This window comes from Papaver somniferum, chromosome 2 (assembly GCF_003573695.1).
Source record: "Papaver somniferum cultivar HN1 chromosome 2, ASM357369v1, whole genome shotgun sequence".
NCBI classification, from domain to species: domain Eukaryota; kingdom Viridiplantae; phylum Streptophyta; class Magnoliopsida; order Ranunculales; family Papaveraceae; genus Papaver; species Papaver somniferum.
The window spans coordinates 54,745,950-54,766,850 of record NC_039359.1 but is presented as its reverse complement, the minus strand read 5'-3'; the positions used below and the strand labels follow the sequence as shown (position 1 = coordinate 54,766,850).

Here is a 20,901-nt window from a genome sequence, read left to right as displayed (position 1 = left end):
TACAGTACATACATTACAAGTGTACTGAAAATACTGTTTTTGTTGTTTCTTAGAACATCTTTTGGTTTTTGAAACATTATAAGTCTATCAAAATGTAGTTATTGTAGTTATTTTCGAATAATGAAATATTTTTTAAGTCTATCAAAATGTCATTATCTATCAGCAGTAGTGAAGTATTTACATACTGAAATTACATGTCAGTATTGTAGTGTTAGTATCTACCACTACATACTGATATGTAGTGGTTGTAGTGTAACCATACTAGATGTTTGTAACAAGAAAACAATTAAATATGTACTGGTTTGTGGTTTAACCATCTTCCACTAAGATTATTTAGAACATCTTTTGGTTTTCCAGCTGATTCACCATCTTCACGGGGGTCGAGGGGGCAGCGCCCCCTCGTATCAACAACACAAAATCATGTTTAAGTAACACAATTGAAATATCACTACATTAAAGTTAAACCCAAATTCAAATTAAAAATCACTACATATTAGATATATGTTTTTGAACATTCTTGAACTCATGAAATGAAATGAAACCAAGAATAAAAAGAAAAGAAAATAGTTAAATAGTGATATGTACTGTCAGATTACTTTTAGCAAGTAAGACTATTTTTATGTCATCTGCCAACTGATTTCCGGTGGAGATGCTTTCAGCAATTTGCATGCTAACGGGACCCTTTTGTTACGAATCTTCGCTTGCACTTCTTCATCATCTCCCAAAGGCACTCCCACATATTTTCTTTTTGACATCATCTTCATAAAATGCATCACAAACAGTAGACAGTCTGGCGATCCCCCTTGTTGAGGTGCTTCACATTCATTCACTATTACATTCTTCATTGTTACTTTGTCCTTCTCCATCAAGTACACGTTGATAGGTACGTACATGTAATCTGCCATTTTGCAGGCGTGTGGATAACAAATACCTCCCCATTCAGCCTTAGAAGAATTGTAGTGGTTGAACACCATTTTTTCGCAGTCATACTCAAGTAGCGTCCAATGAAGATTGTGGTGGCACATTGGTACAAGAATCTTCTTGATACTTTCATCCATCGCCAATATTGGTTTGTAAACAGAATCATGTGCTGCTCCTTTGAGGTTATCCGGGAACTCGACATTGTACTGAAAACATGGATGTACTTGAAATAGTTTATATCTAATTTTGTTTTATGCAATATTGATATGTAGTGTACCTACCCCTACATACTTTTTTAATTTTTGAATATGTGTAGTAAATATGCAGTGTAAGATAACAACTTACCCAAGCGGATGGATCCAGATGCAACACAGGCAAGTATTTCCTGTATACTTCGTGCATCGGTTGCTCATTCTGAAATTTGGTGTTAAGCTTGTATTGTGCGTAGTTGAGAAGATCTTGTTCTAATAAATCGTTCTGCACCAAGTCATCAACTGTAGTTCCACTTACACAAAGACCACCTTCTCCCACTCTCCAAGCAATTGAGCTAGAAAATAAACGACGTAAAGGTTAGTATTCTTTGTGTAACAGTACATACTGATATGTCTTTCTCAGTATTTTTTATACAAATATGTATGTATATCAAAAGTACATACACAAACTAATAGTACATATCAATATAAAAGTGTCAATTGAGAACTCACCTAAGATTTTTTGCATTATTGATGTATGTGGAAAGAGTACTCTTTTGTTCATCGTTCATGTCATTATAGAATGGTGATTTAGTCAGTTTCCGGAAATACTTGCGCAATTTAAGCTTTCTCTTTTGTTTAGTGGTAGTGCTTCTGCAGCTGCAGCTTTCGGTCCTTTATATGATGTGAGAACTTACTTCCACTCTCATATATATCATCTACCTTCTTTGCAGGATGGGAACGAGTAGTAACAGGTCTGGTGGGTGTTGTTACCTGCTGCTTTTCGGGCTTTGTAGCACGCTTTTTTTTTTCACTTTTACCATTTTTGTTTCTGGCTTCTTGTGCTAAACTGTTCCCTGCTTTTTTAATCAATAAAAAATATGTAAATATATATTGCATAAAACATAGTTACATCACCTAATCATTTTTGAAAGCATGTAGTGGTATAGTGATTTCTAGTGCTATCATACTGATTTACATATCAGTATGTAGTGATTTGTAGTGTAATATTAACTACACAAAATGAGATTTTTAGTACATATCATTCACCTGTGATGGAACCTCCAAAATATCTTGCGAGGGGACATCCAGAACATCTTGTGATGAAACATCCAAAGGATCTTGTGATGCAACCTCCAAATGACTTTTTGAACTGGTTGTAGGTATGTATTCTTGTTGCTTACCTGTAACTTCACCTGCATCGTTCGGTTCAATGGGTTCTTGTTGCTCAGTTGTTTCTTGTGGAATTTGTAAAGGCCGCAAATCTCTTCCAAACAGATTATCAAATTGTTCTCGTAAGTTAATACCAAAAAGACCTTCGTTGTTATCTGGAAGGAGGTCTGCAAACTCTTCGACATAAACACCAATGCCAGAGTTTGCCATTTCTATAAAGTCTGGCATAGACAGCTTTTCAATGTGTTCCAAACTCGACATCATAGTAAACAAAGGTACATCCAGCAAATGAAACTCTTCCGCCGCCAATCCGGCGTTATACTCTGGAAATTTCTGCGAATTAACTACAACTGAAGACTTCGTTTCTAGCATAGTTGTAAGCAACTCTTTTGCTGCTTCCTGCCTAACTTCAAGTTGATCAACCTGCAAAAATCAATTGAAACTGTCAACAAAAACCTACTTAGCTTGAGTTTTTTCTATGTATACCACCACAAGAATGTACTGTTACATAAATATGTTCCACTACAAGAATGTACTGTTACATATCAATATGTAATGGTAGATACCACTACATATTGATAAGTAACAGATAGATATTGATATGTAACAGATAGATAGTGGTATACAAGAATGTACTGTTAGATATCAATATGTAATGGTAGATACCACTACATATTGATATGTCACAGATAGATATTAATATGCTACTTACCTGTGTGTTTTCTTTTCCCTTTTCTCTTGTATCTCTTTGACTTTTTTCTCCAAATTAGATTTAGCCCAATTTTTAACCTCAGAACGCGGAACTTCAACATCATGGAACTTCAATACTGAAGTTGTTGACAATTCAACCTCAGAGGTGGCATTAACATGAGTTTGATCTTTCGGTGTTGACAAACCAACTTCAGGAATGTTGACATTAGCATCTGTTTGATCTTCCGGAGAACCTTGCATTTCGTTCTCAACTATTTGGTCCACATTCAACTCTTCATTGGGGTTTCTTGGAGTAGGTGTACATCCCAAGCTAACATAATCTTCCTGGCTGGCTTCTCTCTGCAAAGGGAAAGCTTTCCGGTAAATATCATGCAACATGAACTCAAGCTTTGAAGCGTCAACCGGTTCGCCCTCTTGCTGCATTGTGTTGAATTCACTCCATTTGGAAGATATTGTATTCCTCAAATCATCGTATTTAATCTTCCAATCTTCTCCCCCCAATACTGAGTCCTCTTCTTCTTTATCTTCTTCCTTCTCTTCTTCCTCTTCTTCTTTCTCTTCTTCCGATTCGGAATTCTCATCTAAAAAAAAGCATCATCATTTGCTTCCTGTTGAATCCTTCTTGAAATACGATTAAGGATTTGTCTTTCTTCGTGTGTTATCTCATCTTTGAAATCAACATGGAACTGGTACAAATCAAATAAATGTAAAGAAGCAACTACATATTAGATATTACCAGGGAGAACTACATATTGATATGCTAATAACTACATATCAATATGTATCACCACAAATTGATATGCTAATAACTAATAATCTATGTATCTCTCAGAGATTACATTCTTATCTGAGTAAAAAAAATCATGGGTTTTCTTATAAGCATGATTTAGGTAGAGCGAACTTGATGTAGTTTTGGTTTTTTTTTTCTAGGAGCCATTTCTATGTAGTATGATGAAGATGAATAGTAAATGTAAAATGAAAACAGATAATATGATCAAAACAGAGCAAATTTAATTTTTGTATTTAGAAGATTACCTGGATGGCTAGATTAAGATCAGTCGTATGAGGAAACACATATGGAGAAGAGAAGAAAAGGAACTAGGGTTTGTGAGAAGAAAGTAGAAGCCCTAGTTGATCATGATTCATGAAATTGAAATGAAGAAAAGAAATGGGAAATTGAAGTTTCTACACTGTACCTAAGCAGCATTGATATGCTAATAACTACTACATATTGATATGCTAATTATTACATATCAATATGTCGAACTACGTGTACTTATCAATATATATTTTTATTATGAAAAATATGTAAGGCAAGTTTACCTGATACTCAGAAAGATCAATATCCTTTAGGAACTCAGCACATATCTTTGTATGATTCCACCTAGACACTCTTGGCACATACATTCCTGCAGGTTCTGTCACTATATCCTCGGGCGCCACCAAATGGGTATGCTCCGCAAACCATGGCTGCAAAATATTGATATGCAGTATTAGATATACTATCAAAATGTAGAAAACACATAAACAAAAACATTTTGAAGTAGAATAAACAAATAAATAGATTCTTACCAACAAATAAATAGCACAACCATTTGTGCGTTCTACGGATTCCACGTTTTCATTCAGCTCTTTCTCTAAATGAGAATGGATGAGGTCAGGCCATGAAATATTCTTAGCCTTCTCAAGATCAAGAACGAAACCAATATATTTTTCAGTCAAAGCGTTTGCATCACTTGTAGCGAAAAATAATGAAGTGCACATATACAAGCAGATAAGCCTAACAAGATCTTCGGCATCTTCCTCGTCTTCCTCGTCTTCTTCAGAATCTTCATTTGATTGATCACCCACGCTTTGCAGAGACTCTTCATCAGACTTCTTCATTTTCAGATTAATTGGTGTTCGTTTAAGGATATTCAAGATGGCCTTCACAATCATTGGCCTAGTCACTTTATCACCAGCTTTCATATCAGTAGGAAAAGTCCTTTTGAAAAATTCTGTTTCACGCCATCCACTCTTTTTATTGACTTGGGTAAGCCTATAATCAAGATATTCCCTATTTGGAATTCTCGGCATCCCATAAATAAGTGCCATTTCTTCTGGTGTGGATACTAGCTCATTCGGTTGGCCATGCCTTTTAAAGAAAAATCTAAGCTTGTTTGGATCTTGACCCCTAACGTAACAGCGTAACATTTTCGTCATTGCATCTTCAATCTTCAACCAATGTTCCAACTCAAATCTTGTGTACCAGAACATTAGGAACAGGTTACCGAATGATGCTTCAGAAATCATCTTCAGCTGCAACTCACTCAACTCAAGGTTTTCAGTGGACTTCGCAATAGCCTTCTTAGTGGTCCTAATAGTCTTCGCAAGTCCCCACAAGCCCCTGAAACCGCCACGGTATAAACTTCGTGGTATTCCAGCTCCTTTCTTACGCTTATTAGCACCTACACAATAACAAGAACCAAAAACTAATACAGTACATATCAATATGGTATATCAAATATGTAGTTACATCATCAATATGTAGTTGTAATATCTACCAAGTATTGAAACTACATATTATTAGCAGTACATACGAGAATATAAGTATCTACCTCTACATATTTATATGTAATATGTTATGAGAGTATAAGTATTTACCTCTACATATTAATAAGTAATATATTATGAGAGTACAAGTATTTACCTCTACATATTGATATATAATAGTAGATACCACTACGTATTATTTTAACTATATATCGATTTGTAATAGTACGTATGGCATATGTATCTGCTTTGATACAATAAAAATGTAAAAACACTTAATACCAAAAACAAGCACAACAATGCATCATTACATACTCATAAACATATGTTATTAATGATACATATTATTCATACGCTTTGTTCTTATATGTAGTTGTACTACATACCTTCTACATTTGCTTTCCCCCCTTTTGCTTTTGGTGAAGGAGTAGCAGCTCTGAAGGCAACTGCTTTCTTCCCCTTCTCTTCCCCTACACCATATCAAATATGTAGTTAATGTATCTACCATGAACATGAAACAACTACATATCAAATACCACAACATACTGGTAATTTTATAACTACATACTGATAACTACATATGAACCACAATTTTATAACTACATACTGGTAATTTTAAGATTGAATTATCTTCAGTTTTAACATTACAAACCTTCTTTCAGGAGCACTTTTGCTTTCCCTCTTTTTTCTTTTCCCTTTCCTTTTGGAGAAGGAGTAGCAGCTCTCAGGACAAGTGCTTTGTTCCCCTTTGCTGGTGGTGAAGGAGTAGCATCCTTTGTCGTTGTTTTTCCATTTGCTTTAATAGTTGCCGCTGCTGTTTTTCTTTTGCTTTTTGCTTCAGGAGCAGCAGCTGCTTTCTTTCCTTTGGTTTTTGCTGTTTTTGTAAACCAAAAGTTTTGTACACATTACATATTACAGGCAGATAATAATATGTAGCACACATATCAATTTGAATCATTACATATCAATAAATACAAATTGCAGACAACATATTGATATGTAGTACAGATATAAAACATATGAATCACACACTGCGTGTCAATATGTTGTGTCAAATTACATACACAACAGATGAAAAACATGTAAAACATATGACTCACAGAGATGTTGTGTTTCTATTGAACAAAAAACATATGAATCACACACTGCATGTCAATATGTTGTGTCAAATTACATACACAACAGATGAAAAACATGTAAAACATATGACTCACAAAGATGTTGTGTTTCTATTGAACAAAAAACATATGAATCACACACTGCATGTCAATATGTTGTCTCAAAATACATATACAACATATGAAAATATGTATATCAGACACTACATACAAATATCTAGTGATTCCATTGAGCATAGAAATGAAAAAGAAAAACGACAACAACTTACCTATTTTCTGATCGATATGTTTCTTCCTCTTTGTTGGTGAAGGAGTAACAACTTTACTCCTACTTCTTGTTATTGGTGAAGGAGTAACATCATGGGGTGTTTCTTCGGGGTTTGTTGTTGGTGAGTCATCATCGTTTTTTCTTCTTCTTTTTGCTGGAGAAGTGTTTTCTTCTGTAATTTCTTCTGTAATTGTCCTCTTAATTTTTCTATTCAATACCATTTCTCTCTTCAATTGAATGAAATGAAAATTATGTCTGAAAATTAGGTTTTCTGTAACTGTTGTTGATAGATTTTCGATTTCAAATTTCGTTAATTGTTGTTGATGACCTTTATCGATTTCGTTTTCCTGTAATTGATTTCAAATTTCGGTAACTGAATTTGAAAGAAGGGAGAGAACTGAGAGAGAAGAAACTGAAAACTGAGAAGAAGAAAAAAGAAAAAGGAACTGAAATAATCCCGTGTTATGGGTATAAAGGTAATTGCCACTGTTTTTAAACATTTTTGGACCAGTGGATAATTTGTTTATCCCGCTGGACTACACAGTAATCCCGGTTCGGGTTCTAGGACTAAACAGAAAATTTCTCAAAAAACAATCTCTTTCTCTCACTCCGTCTCGCGGGTCGTTGATTTCTTTCCCTTAGATGATTTTAACCTATAGTACGTATTTCATGGGTGATGCGGATGACCTCTTAAGACCGTTAAGAACAGGAGCCTCTACAAGAGTGTCAAACTTTGGGATGAAATCTTCATCTATCCATGGCTTCCACCATTACTCCAGGTGCTGGTGGTCAGCAAATGGCGTAGAAGTACTCCATGCTAGCATTAGATTCCCAAGTCTAATAATGAAAAACAACTTAAAAGCAAAATACGAAAAAGAATAACCTTTTTCTTCTTCTTTGGTTAATCTCTTAACTACACCATATTCATATAATACAATATATACAATTTTCTTAAATTGATTTTAACACAGTGATTCGCGTCTAACACCACCTCAATCTGATTTTATGATTTCATAACTCGTGGACCTCCATATCCATTATCGGGGTTCACGGGACTGGGCGAAGCCCCGCGACACATCAAGTTAAAAGATAAAAAATGTTTGGTGGGTAACACGGGCACAAATATAGTGATCCCTGAAAACCCAATTTCATTTAAAACTCGTTAAGAGAATCGTCAAGGTTTTCCACTCTATATCTCTGAAATACGAAGTTAGACAAAGGCATGACGATGACTATAATGACAAATGAATCACATGTAATACTTTCTAATTTTATATCCTTAAATATACTTGAGCTTACTGAAAACGAAGAACCCCAGGCGCGAAAACTATTGAATCTTGATTCTCTCTTGTTATTATGTATGCATAAATAAATAAATAATGACAAGTATGTATGACCTTGGTTTGTTTGAACCAGTGGTAGTGAAATGACGCATTCGCATATACATTTTTATTGGAGTTTTTGGTATAACGCCCTCCTCTCTTTTGAGAGATAATGGTCATATATATTATTAAGATTTTGGTCAATTAAGGAGAACATCCTGTGACCGTAAATAAGGTAGAGTATTTTCTATTACACCCCCTTAGTCTGAGCGGGAGAGGAACAAACGCTAAGACTAGAAGGAAAATTAATAAACAATTTTCTTGGAAGACCCTTAGTGAAGATATCAGCATATTGATGTTCGGAAGGGATGTGCAAGACACGAATATCACCAATACGAACCCGTTCACGAACAAAATGAATGTCAATCTCCACATGTTTTGTGCGTTGATGTTGAACCGGATCACCAGACATGTAGACAGCACTCACATTGTCACAATACACCAGAGTAGCCCGCTGTAATGGCATATGTAACTCAAGAAGTAAATTCCGTAGCCAGGTCGTTTCAGCCACAGCATTAGCGACACCCCTGTATTCTGCTTCAGCGCTGGAGCGGGACACCGTTGCTTGACGTTTGGAAGAACAAGAGACAAGATTGTCTCCAAGAAAAATGCAGTAACCAGATGTTGATCGGCGTGAGTCAGGACAACCCGCCCAATCAGCATCAGAATAGGCGGTGAAGCCAGAAATATTCGAGACCGATAGAGACAAACCATGATCAATAGTGCCCTGAAGGTATCGAATAATGCGCTTAATGGCTTGCATGTGTGGCTCCCGAGGGTCATGCATAAATAAACATACCTGCTGAACCGCATAAGATATATCCGGTCGAGTGAAAGTGAGGTATTGTAACGCTCCGTCCAGACTATGGTATAGAGTAGGATCCGAAAGTGCTGGTCCAGAAGTAGCACTGAGATTAGAGTGTGTGTCGATCGGAGTTGCTACTGGATTGCAGTTCGTCATGGATGCACGAGCAATGATGTCCTTTATGTAAAGTGACTGAGATAAAAACAACCCTGAGGAAGAACGAAAAGCAGTAATACCCAAAAAATGATGTAACGGGCCAAGATCAGTCATAGAAAATTCCAGTTTCATCATGTCGATAAAGCGGGCTAGGAGAGCATCAGTAGAGGCAGTGAGTATGATATCATCAACATATAGTAATAAGTACGCAGTTTCCCGGCCGGACCGGTAAATAAAGAGAGATGGATCACAAACACTACCCCGAAAACCACAACCTGTGATGAAAGTCGCAAACCTCTGGAACTACGCCCGAGGCGCCTGTTTGAGACCATAAAGAGATCGGCGAAGACGAAAAACATAATCGGGTCGAGCAGGGTCAACAAATCCCGGAGGTTGATGCATATAAACTGTCTCAGACAAGTCCCCATGTAGAAAAGCATTCTTGACGTCCAATTGGTGAATCGGCCAAGATCTTGATGTGGCAATGCTGAGAACGGTACGAATGGTGGCAGGCTTAACAACCGGACTGAAATTCTCAAAACAATCAACCCCAACCTGTTGAGATTTACCATTGGCAACAAGACGGGCTTTGTATCGCTGCAATGTACCATCTGCATTAAACTTGTGACGAAATAACCACATGGAACGAATAACATGAGATCCAATAGGTCGTGGTACTAGGTCCCAAGTGTTAGTTTTTAACATAGCAATAAACTCATCTAGCATGGCCTTGGTCCAGTTGGGATCCCTAAGAGCATAAAGGTGAGATTTTGGCAGATTGGAGATATGCTGTTGTGTATGAACATTAAGATTCAATCGGTGAACGGGACGGAAGACTCCACGAGAGTCACGAGTAACATTGCGAGAGGAGTTGGCTGAGGTGCCAGGATGAGCGGAAGATGGAGGCGTGACCGCCTGGATAGTGCAGTCAGGCGCTGTTGCAGTGACAGTACGCACTGAAGTGTTGCTGTCAGGAGCTGTGGGAGATGACTGCTGCTGTGGGGGAATGTGGAGGTGAGGTGCTGTAGCAGAGCGACGATGAGGAGGTGTGTAGGGCTGTACTGCAGGAGAAGGTGTAGAAGCAGTGGCGGAAGGTGGTGGAGTAACGTCTGGGTGCTGCTGAGTAGCGGAAGAAGAAACTGACGTAGTGGCGGAAGGTGGCTGGACAGGAGGATGAGGAGATGTTGGGTAACGGAAGCGAATGGTAAGAAGAGTGGAAGATGGTGTGGATGGAGAGTCTTGACAGTTTGATGGAATAGAAACAGTGTCCTTGAATGGAAACACGTTTTCATCAAACGTCACATGACGAGACAAGATGATTTTGTTAGTGGCTAAGTCGAGACATCGATAGCCACGGTGATGAGTTGGAAAACCAAGAAAAATACACTTAGTGGAACGAGGAGAAAGCTTATGAATAGTGGTAGCGGAAAGATTGGGATAGCAAAGGCAACCAAAAGTACGAATATGAGAGTACGTTGGTTGACGTTGATAGAGAATGGACACCGGAAAAGAGAAATTTAGGATTTTGGAAGGAAGAATGTTATGGAGGTAGACGTCCATATGTAGGGAGTCGGCCCAATATTTGGGAGGGACGGATGCATGAGACATAAGCGTGCGAGTGATGTCATTGACACGACGAATCATTCGCTCAGGTTTGCCGTTTTGAGAGGAGGTATGAGGGCATGAGAAACGGAAAACTAACCCATTTGTGAGCAAAATCATGAAACGATGAGTTGTCGAATTCACGACCCATGTCACACTGAAAGGATTTGATTTCTCGTTCAAACTGAGTTTTAACGAAAGAACGAAATTCTAAGAACTTGGTATAAACTTGGGATTTTAATTTGAGAGGATAGATCCATAGATAATTTGTGAAGTCGTCTAACAATATAAGAGTAATTAAAACCAGTCTCAACATGTAATGGTGAGGTCCATAAGTTTCTATGAATGATATCAAAAGGAGCAAAAGTAACAGAATTTGATTCAAAAAACGGCAGACGAACATGTTTACTAACTTGACAGGAATGACCAAGTTTTGTAGACTGATTTTTATTACATTGAATTGAAGAGTTTGCACGTAAATTATCTAAGATAGCTTTCCCTGGGTCGCCAAGACGGCTGTGCCAAATGTCATGAGAGCACACGACAAGGGATATAGGACGAGACAGAGACGATGTTGAAGGTGATACGGCAGAAGCAGTAATAGGGTAAAGCTCCCCGGAACTGTTACATCGAAGGAGAATCTTCCTCGAATTCAAATCCTTCACAGAAAAACCAGACGGATCAAATTCAACAGACACATGATTATCAGTGGTGAATTTACGAACAGAAACCAATTTTTTTATTATGTCGGGAGCAACAAGAGTATCTTTGAGCTTTAGGGTGCGGGATTGAATATCTATGAACTTGGTAGCAGAGGCAGTGACTGGAATACTGTGACCATTGCCAACTAAGATGGAATGAATATTACTAGTATTACAAACAGTATTCAAAATACCTGAATCCGCAGTGAGATGTGATGTGGCACCGGTATCCATATAGAAAGCGTCGTCAGGTGAGTATAAACTCATGGAGCTGTACACTTCGGCAATGTCACTGGGTTGAAGATATTTCGTGGATGGAGTTAGATATGCCTGTGCACGTCCAACGCCAGAGGTTCGACCGCCTGACTGACTAGTACGGCCAAGGCCTTGGAAGGAACCGCGGCTGGAAGGTGGATGCCAAGGTGTTGCCGGAAGTGTTGTAGCGTACGGACAAGGTGGTACTGCCCATTGTGGTGGACAGTGGATGTTGTACGTTGGATGGGGTGCACCGTAGAGATGGTAGGGGTGCGGAGGTGTTGGCAGCAGGGGCGGTTCGGTGGCTGGAGCAGAGGAGCGATGACCACCGCGTCTGGCATGACCACCACGCTGTGAGCGCTGGTTGTTGCGGTCAGTGGATGGAGCTACAGCGGCAAGGGCAGTAGGTGCAGACTGAGATTGCTGTTGGGAGCGACGAATCTCTTCGGTACGCAGCTGGGATCGAGCGGCATCAAACGTCGGCATTGATTGTTGGATAAAAGAGGCTACCGTGTTGTATTCCTCCGGAAGGCCGTTGACAAGTTGAATCACAAGTCGTTTATCATCCATGGGAAAGTCAAGATCAAGTAATCGATCGGACAGGGATTTAAGCTTATCGCAGTAATCATCAATACTAGTGCAATCAATAAACTTAAGATTGACAAACTTACGTTCAAGATTCGCAGCGCGGTTACCTTTGTTGTCTTGAAAGAGTTTCTTGAGATGATTCCAAAGCTCTTTAGCAGTTTTGCCAGATTTTAGGACGGTGAGCATTAAATCCTTGGCCATGGTGGAGAACATCCATTGACGACAGAGACCGTCGAGTTGGAGGACGGTGTCGGCGTCAACATCTGGGGGGTTTGTCTCCATTGATGAGAAAAAGAAGGCGATGAGCCTGAAGATGGAGTTCAAATAGAAAAACCCAAGATGAGTATTCATCCTGTTTGATGTCTAGGATAATAGGGATTAGGGTTTTGATGTTGTTGATAGCAAACGCCGGATGGACTGTCTTTTTATCTCCTGCCATTGTTGATTTTGGTGAAGAAGATGATGAAGAAGAAGAGGATCGGCTATTAGGTCGATACCATATTGGAGTTTTTGGTATAACACCCTCCTCTCTTTTGAGAGATAATGGCCATATATATTATTAAGATTTTGGTCAATTAAGGAGAATATCCTGTGACCGTAAATAAGGTAGAGTATCTTCCATTAATTTTAAATCGTGAATACTGGATTTCTCTACGAAATAAGATGCAGTGAAACTAAAAATTTCACTTCCACCCAAATGGCAGTGAAATACGGCACTTCATTTCCGCTCTAGTGGTGGAGAAATAAAACATTTCACATTTCACATTCCATTTTTGTTCTTTCAATTTGATCCTCTCTTTAGTTACTAATTAGTTTGTCAATTTCACATTTTGTTTGAATGTTGTTAGGTTCCTTTTGCAACTCCCCCTCAATGAAGAAACCATCCTATGTCAGTATCTTGGGTGTCCAGCGAACATTGCGACTTCAAGGATCAAAGAACCTACAGCCGCTCTTATTGATGAATTCTAGTTTACAAGATATTACTCAGATGTTATACACATTTTTCTATAAATTTGTGCAAGACACTTGATAAATACTCTTGAGTTGCATTTAGGAATCAATATGAACATAAGATACCGTGGACACTTTCTTTTGTTCTAAAATTATGCAATACACTTCGCAAATATCCATTATTTTGGACATTTTTTCCTCCATGATCTCTTTTTCTAGCTATAGTTCCAGTTTAATTACTAAAAGTTTGAAAATGACCCCTGAAAAGTTTGTTTTCATTCACGTTTTCTCTGAAACATCGTGAATGCCTGAAAATATGTGAAGCTACTTGAATAATATATGGGCATAAGAAAAGGTTCTTAATTACTTGAGAGAGCAGCAAATGAAACAACCTCAATATTCATTATAAGACTAGGCAGTTAAAAACGATACATTTCACCGTCACCAGAATGGAAGTAAGAAAGAATTAAGGTTTTACAAATCATCTCTTTTTTTTAATAGATGATTTCGATATTCATCAATTAGTAGCGGCATACATTTGTCGAAGATATAACATATGTCGTAGGTGATGAAGTGTTCAAAATCTTGATGGAACCAGTTGGTATTTTGTGAACCATAGATGAAATTAGAGTTACGGTTTATTAATCTCAGTATATTTTGTTAGGGTTTAGATGAAGAAGAAGGAAGGTCAGTATTTTGTTTTGGAACGAGTTGGTATCTTGTCAGTGGAGTATTTCTGTCCGAGTTACAGAATAGGTGTTATTAGGTGAGTTGAATACGAGATTTTCAGTCCCTTGATCCAATACCTCCCTCCGTATAACAAAAGTGAAGTAACTAATAGGGGCTACAAAAATCTAAGTAGACATAGTGGATATATATACTAAGCAAGGGGTGTCTAATTTGTGTAACTTGCCCAATTCAAATAAAAGATATTTCATTTCCTTCTCCTACTTTCATACCCAAATGACCATTCTTCCTCTTCCCCATCATTTTCCATCATTCAACGGAAAAAAGTCATTGGTCAATTTGTTTGTTGATTCGAGATCATTGACGATTAATTCTTTTAAACTCTATATAGTATTTTATTTTGATGTTTGAATGTTATATTAGGTTGGGAAAACTACAATTGTTGAATTGTAGTAATTCTGGTCTTTCTTTTCATAGTAGAATTGCAGTTACACGCTCGCAATCGCCTCCATCCCTAAATCATGATGAACAGTTTTTGTGGTTGGAGAAATTAAATCATGACGATTAATAACTAACAAAAATAAATTGTTCTTGTTTTCTATTTTTTATTAGTCTCCACGGTTCGAAAAATACAACATGGCGACTATGTCCAGAAAATAGATTGTCGTCTGTATTTTTGACCATGACGACTAAAACTGTCAAAAATAAGTTTTCCTTATTTAACTTTTTTTCTAGTCGTGATTGATTGGAAATTGTAACATTACCATTCTGTCCAAAAAATAGACAATCGCCAATATGTTTTATTTTCGACTATAAAATGACTACAAAAGCAAATTTTTTAATGTCCAATTTTGCTTTTTAGTCGTCATTGGTTTGAAAAATGTAACATAACGATGATACCCATAAAATAGACAGTCGTCAATGTTTTGTATTCTTGATCGTGACGACCAATTGCAATGCATTCACAGTGTTCTAAATTGTTAGTTAACATGTTTTTAATCAAGGTAGTCAATATCTGATGTTATAGGTTTTTATTGTATATTGTAAAAAAAATTTATGATATCTAAAATATGGGGATATAAGAAGTGAACGATAAAAACCTTCATATCGGCCGGTACAAACCGATATATCGAGTTTACCTATACACTGGTAATATCTGTAAGGGTAATTTGGAAGAATAAATTACTTAAATTTGAAAAAAAAAAATACTTTCTCCTAATGATCTTCTTCTTTTGTGCCCTTGAAAGCTCAATCCATTCAATAACGAAATTCCCAAGTAATTTATTTTTTAATGAGTTTTTATCCTTGAAACAACTATGAATTTGTATTGCTCCTTTTCTTTCTTCTGAAGATTTATCAATTGAAAATTCATTATTCCTGACGCTTTTACCTTCAACATCATAATTATAGTTAGTCGCAACGACATTTGAAATAGGAGTAGTTAATATGGAATGGAAAGGGGAATGTGATTGAATTTTTACTGTGAAGCTTTGATCTTGAGAATTGATGCATCATACGGCACTAAATTGTTAAAATTTAAACATTTATAAATATTTAAAATTCTTGTCTTAATGATGTATCACCGATAAAAACCGATATAATCTTTTATATAGATGTATCAGACCCCCGGCTAATACGATGCTAGTATGCGATACTAACTACTTTGGTTGTAACAACTATGACGACATTTGATGTCACTATTAAAAGCCATCATTTTCTTTTTAATTCCAACTGATCGATCAAAAATACAATATTATATTTAAAAATTTGCTTATATTTGCATTATAAATATTTGCAAAAATCATTAAGTAAATCTTTATACAAAATAAGTGTCTAGAAAATTATTTTATTTAGGAACATAAAATAATTGCACGGGCATAGTACCTAAAATCACAATGCGATTATATCTCTATTATGATGCATAACACATCAAATCATTGTGAGTATGCACGTATATTATGCCATATACTTATTACACGATAACTTCTATAATATATAACAAAATTTGTTCCCTCTTTCTTTTATAAACTCATCATCAAGATGGTATATTTGTGGCCCGAAACATAAGATTTACTGTTAGGATTGGTAGTTTTAATTTGAATTTTTATTTTCACATTTTTAACATGAGTAAACTGAGGTTTACCCATTATATATTAATAATAAAAGAAAATCCAATGATAATCGGTCAAGCGTCATTTGTGGCGGCAGTTTCACTTTTTCTTTTTCTTAACAGTTGGTGTCATGAAGTTGAATACTGATACTACTACTATTTAAAAGAAGGCACCTCGCCCCCACGCAGTCTCTCTGAATTTCTATAGATTCACAGAATCTAAATAAGTGGATCTGGATCACATAGTCTATATAAGTGGATTTGGGTTCCTTTGTCCCAACGCCCCCCACCCCCCACCCCATCTAATTCTAAGTTTTGTCTCAAACAGGTTAGTGACAATTTTTGTTTTTTTAGACATATAAATCTGTTACTACTGAGTTAAATTTGATATTGATTTGGTGATCGAATTTTATGTTTTAGATCTCGTTTTATATTTTTCATTTAACTCGATTGGTTTGAATCTATTGTACGTAATCTTAGGGATTGTTCTTTATTGGAATTTTATGTTAGGCTGAAGCTTGGTTTCGGTAAGGCACGATTCTTTAACAACATTGATTAAATATGGTTCAACGTGAATTTTCTTTCTTTGATTGTATCGGTTCGTCGTAACATGATGGCTTAAAGGAGTTAAAATTGTTGTTGCAACTTTTCTTTTGGGACAGTGAATGTTACAGTCAGGGTTGTTCTACACATTTTTTGTAGCCACTGATAGTTGTAGGTATCATAATGGTTGTTGTCACCATATCGCGAAATTTATAATTTTCACAATTGATGACATGTGATAGCTGCAATTATCAAAGGCCGTGATACCTATTGTTTTCACCCTATGGTGAGATTTATAATTTTTCCAATTGACAACATGCGATAGTTGCAATTATCAAAGGTCGACAAATTCGTAGTTTTCATAATTGACAACATGTGGTAGTTGCAATTATCAAAGGTCATGATAATTGTTGTTTTCACCATATCGTGAAATTTATTGTTTTCACAATTGACGCTTTTTATGAAAGAGGTGATTTAATTTCTTACCAGGTGATGGAAGCTAGTGTTAAAGCCATTATTCACTTTGAAGTTTACTCGTTATCTTGTTGTGTTGTGTGAGTCATGTGACAAAAAAATAATACTACTGAAATTTTGAAGAATATTATATGTGGTTGATGGACTAATGACGTTAATTCAACAGTGTGAAATGGTGAAGAGATACTGACAAGTTATGTTAAGTATGCCAAAGCGGCATAACCGTCCTGTACACTAATCGATCCAAAATGAATTAGACGAGGATAAGAACATTATAATGTCCATGTTATTGTGTGGACATACTTTTTATGAAAACATAATTTATTACCCGGGTGGAAGTTTTGATTTACTTCATGATAATTGCGATTTTTCATAAAATGCAAATGATTCCAACAAGTGAATTTTATTGAGCTATGACAACTGCAATTTTCAGAACGAAAATTGGGATTATCATAAAACGTGGAACACAAAAACTAACGGAATTATCATGAAAACCGGAATTTTTGTAATCAAAAAAGTCAAAAGCATTTTTTTAGGGAGGTAAAAGTAAAAAGGAGCAATTTTAGGAAGCTAGAGTTTTGTTAGGAATTATTTGTAAAGTTAAAACCTGAATTTTCATAGTCAAAGAAGTCAAAAGAATTATTTAATGAAGGTGAAGTAAAAAAGAGTGATTTTAGGAAGGTGCTGTTTTGTTAGAAATTATTGACGGTTTGTTTTTTTTTTAAGAAAATATAAATTAACTTCTTTATTTAGAAAGAAGGTTATTTTTGTAATCAAATTCTCTTTTAACTAAACTAATTATGGGTTACCATATATAGTATCTAAATGGTGGGTTTTGTATATAGAAAAAAAATGTGCTAAAAATATTTTCCCTCAATTATGTAGTTAGTATTTTTTTATTTTAGAGAATAATTCCTAATTTGGAGGTTGAATAATAATGTAAGTTATTAAGCATTTAAATCATGGTTTATTAAGCATTTAAATCATGGAATTTTAGAATGATGGGGAGGCATGATTTAAATGCTTAATAAACCATGTTCGCTAATCAAGTTAGTTATTTATCTTACATCTTCAAAGGTCCAATCAAAAATACATGCATATGCAGAAATGGATATTCAAGAAAAACTATGTGCATCAGAAATCAAATGGATCTTCAAGGAGAAACTAATGAAACAACTCCATTAAGTTCAAAGTGCAGAAATATAAATTAAACTTCATCTATGCTTCTGCCGATAGAAAAAATGATACCATGTGTACATACGCGTGTCTAAGTGTAATTTAGATGAGCAAGTCCCTCAAACAATTTTACATACCAAAGAAAAAACAGTTGGTTGAGTAATTTTGTCAAACACTATGAGTACGTTCAGTAGAAAACATCACCTCACAAACCATTACCACATCTACTGAGTTCTGCTGGAATTGATCGAAGAAAAGAGCAAGTTCTCTCATGCACAGTCGCATACTGGAACAATTTTGTAGACTATCATATTATTGATTAGTCACAACACAACTGCAAGCATTCCAAGTATCAATCACACTTCAATACTCCTTGTTATGATACAACAATCGGTTTTTTTGAATGGATTACAAACTATTACATGTTACTTGAAATTAAGGAAGAACAACACCGATAGGTAAAAGTAAAGTAGTAGAGACAACAACTACTCAAGACATTATAAGAAAAAGTTCAATATAAGAATATTTCCATGAATTCAGCATCCTTTTCCATGGCCTGAAAAACCTCAATTGGAAGGCTGATATCAATGTCGATACTTCCTTCAACCGGGCCTTCATTCACAGTAGTCATTCCATTCGATTTTCCACGAATTCCAGTTCTCATGGCAATAGGTCGACCCCAACCAAAATCATTTCCGTACATGTTGAATCTATGGGAACTCCTCGTCATTAAAACTTTCTTCTTAATTCCTGCCTCACCACTACTAAAGATAGATGGTTTCTTTCTACTCTTTTCTATAGTACTTCTAATGTTTTCATTATTGTTAGAGCTAACCACCTCCTTCAATAATGAAGCTAAGAAGCCAAATCCCCTTTTGAGCACCTCATCGTCCTTTGCTGTTACATTCAAATATGATGCTGAGTTGCCAAAGTACCCTTCTGGCAAGGGCGGAATCAACTTAGTTCTGATATCAGCCACAAATCCAAATGAAGTCTCTTCAATTCCGTCATAATTATTATGTAAACTACTTGTAGCACGTAATACTGCGACCCAAAGGTGAGCTAATACAGCTTGTAACGAAGAGATTACAACTGTATTTTGTTTTGTTTCAGAAATTATATCTGAATTGGCCCTTTCTTTGAGTTTTGCAATGTTTGTTTTGGTAAAATGGAAACATTTCTCTACATGACGACCCTCCTCAAAAAGCACAGCTTCAGCATTATTAATATTCATTACTGGCGAAATTTCTTGATCAGCTAAAGAGGACGGAAGACGGATGGGGCAATCTGTATCCTTGAAAAACCAACGCTCAAACACCGGCCGAGGAGGACAAGAAGTATGATAATTGGAAGATCTAGAGATCTCAGACCATATATTAATGAAATGCCAAAATGCTGTTCCATCACATACACAATGATTTGCACTTAACCCTATCAACACACCGTCGAGTAGTTCAGTTATTTGTATAGAGAGTAAAGGATGTGACTGACCTTCATAGTTTCTTACCCCATTGAGAGAAAACAATGGATCTATTATACTTGGAGGAACGTAGGGCTGAGCAACGACGTCCTCTACTGATATGTCTGCAGTGGCATGAATGAAATCCGCACCCTCAAAGTTGCAATCGATATAGACGGAGATCGTGTTATCATCTTCATGTTGTTGTATGCCAAGACGACCCGCTAGAGGAAAGAAATAATCAAGTGTATATGACAAAGAAGTTTTAAGATGAGTTATCATGTTAGCAGGGTTAACACTTTTTTCTTCTTCATCTTCTTGTCGCTCGGGAAACTTAGAAAAGATAAGACCCCTTTGCATGTATACTTGTCGCATATATACTGTATCCCACGGATTTAAATCAATCCGCTTATAGCTATCAGTAGATGATCTCTGGACGTAACTTGCTGGCTGTACTTTTGTTTTAGAGACACGACGAACCTCAGCAACAGCAACACTCATTTTGAAACTCTTTTTAATCACTCTCTGCAATGAAGCTGCTTAGCTGCTATATTTGATACTGAAAAACAGCGTTGGTTTGAGATGAAACCTTATAGAAAATCAATCAACATGATGCAAGCTGTTGATTAGTTTGGGCCAGAGAATCAACTACCACGCATTATTGCACATGGCGTGCGCGTTTGTCTATTGTCTCTATATAATTAACCCTTCCATTAGAGACACATTACCTATCTTCTATGATTGATTATGTGGGGATTAAGAAGAAAAACTTCAATAATTGTCAATAAAAATTTATTTAAAGAATCTGAAGTCATTAATTAGTTTATTCATCATATCTTGGGCAAATGTTAGTTGGTCATATTTGGTGGTTATGACTGATACATGCATGTTCAACGATACCTTTATTAAAAGTGGAACACGATAAATGGGGTGTAAAGCGACCAAACAATAGCCATCGATTCACAATGCTATGTCAACTATAGCTCACGTAATGTACATAAAAAATTGAATTATATACCTAGTAATTTGAAACTTTCTGCCGACTCAATTATCGGCACAAAATTGGTTAAAAAGATCAAAGTCAACAATTTCTGGGTG

General features: G+C 36.3%; 2 protein-coding genes across 2 annotated transcripts; both read right to left on the bottom strand.

Moving 5' to 3' along the window:
* Positions 1-11,223: 11,223 nt before the first annotated feature.
* LOC113353310 lies at positions 11,224-12,910 on the bottom strand. Its single transcript, XM_026596953.1, has 2 exons — positions 11,755-12,910; positions 11,224-11,518 (listed from the first exon to the last, which is right to left on the bottom strand). Exons 1-2 carry the CDS (start codon positions 12,752-12,754, stop codon positions 11,484-11,486), a joined length of 1,035 nt encoding a protein of 344 aa, XP_026452738.1. The 5' UTR covers positions 12,755-12,910; the 3' UTR covers positions 11,224-11,483.
* A 5,773-nt stretch (positions 12,911-18,683) lies between these two features.
* Positions 18,684-20,453, bottom strand: LOC113347699 (protein ENHANCED PSEUDOMONAS SUSCEPTIBILTY 1-like). Its single transcript, XM_026591374.1, has one exon. The coding sequence runs from the start codon at positions 20,302-20,304 to the stop codon at positions 18,856-18,858; it is 1,449 nt and encodes a 482-aa protein (XP_026447159.1). The 5' UTR covers positions 20,305-20,453; the 3' UTR covers positions 18,684-18,855.
* Between the last annotated feature and the right edge of the window lie 448 nt (positions 20,454-20,901).

Bases quoted from the DNA above. Each gene is read 5' to 3' on its own strand.
- LOC113353310 (XM_026596953.1), bottom strand. From the start codon at position 12,754: ATGAATACTCATCTTGGGTTTTTCTATTTGAACTCCATCTTCAGGCTC. The intron at 11,519-11,754 runs GTATTTTGAATA...TTTTCTGTGAAG, and splicing joins ACATCTCACTGCGGATTCAG to GATTTGAATTCGAGGAAGAT.
- LOC113347699 (XM_026591374.1), bottom strand. From the start codon at position 20,304: ATGAGTGTTGCTGTTGCTGAGGTTCGTCGTGTCTCTAAAACAAAAGTA.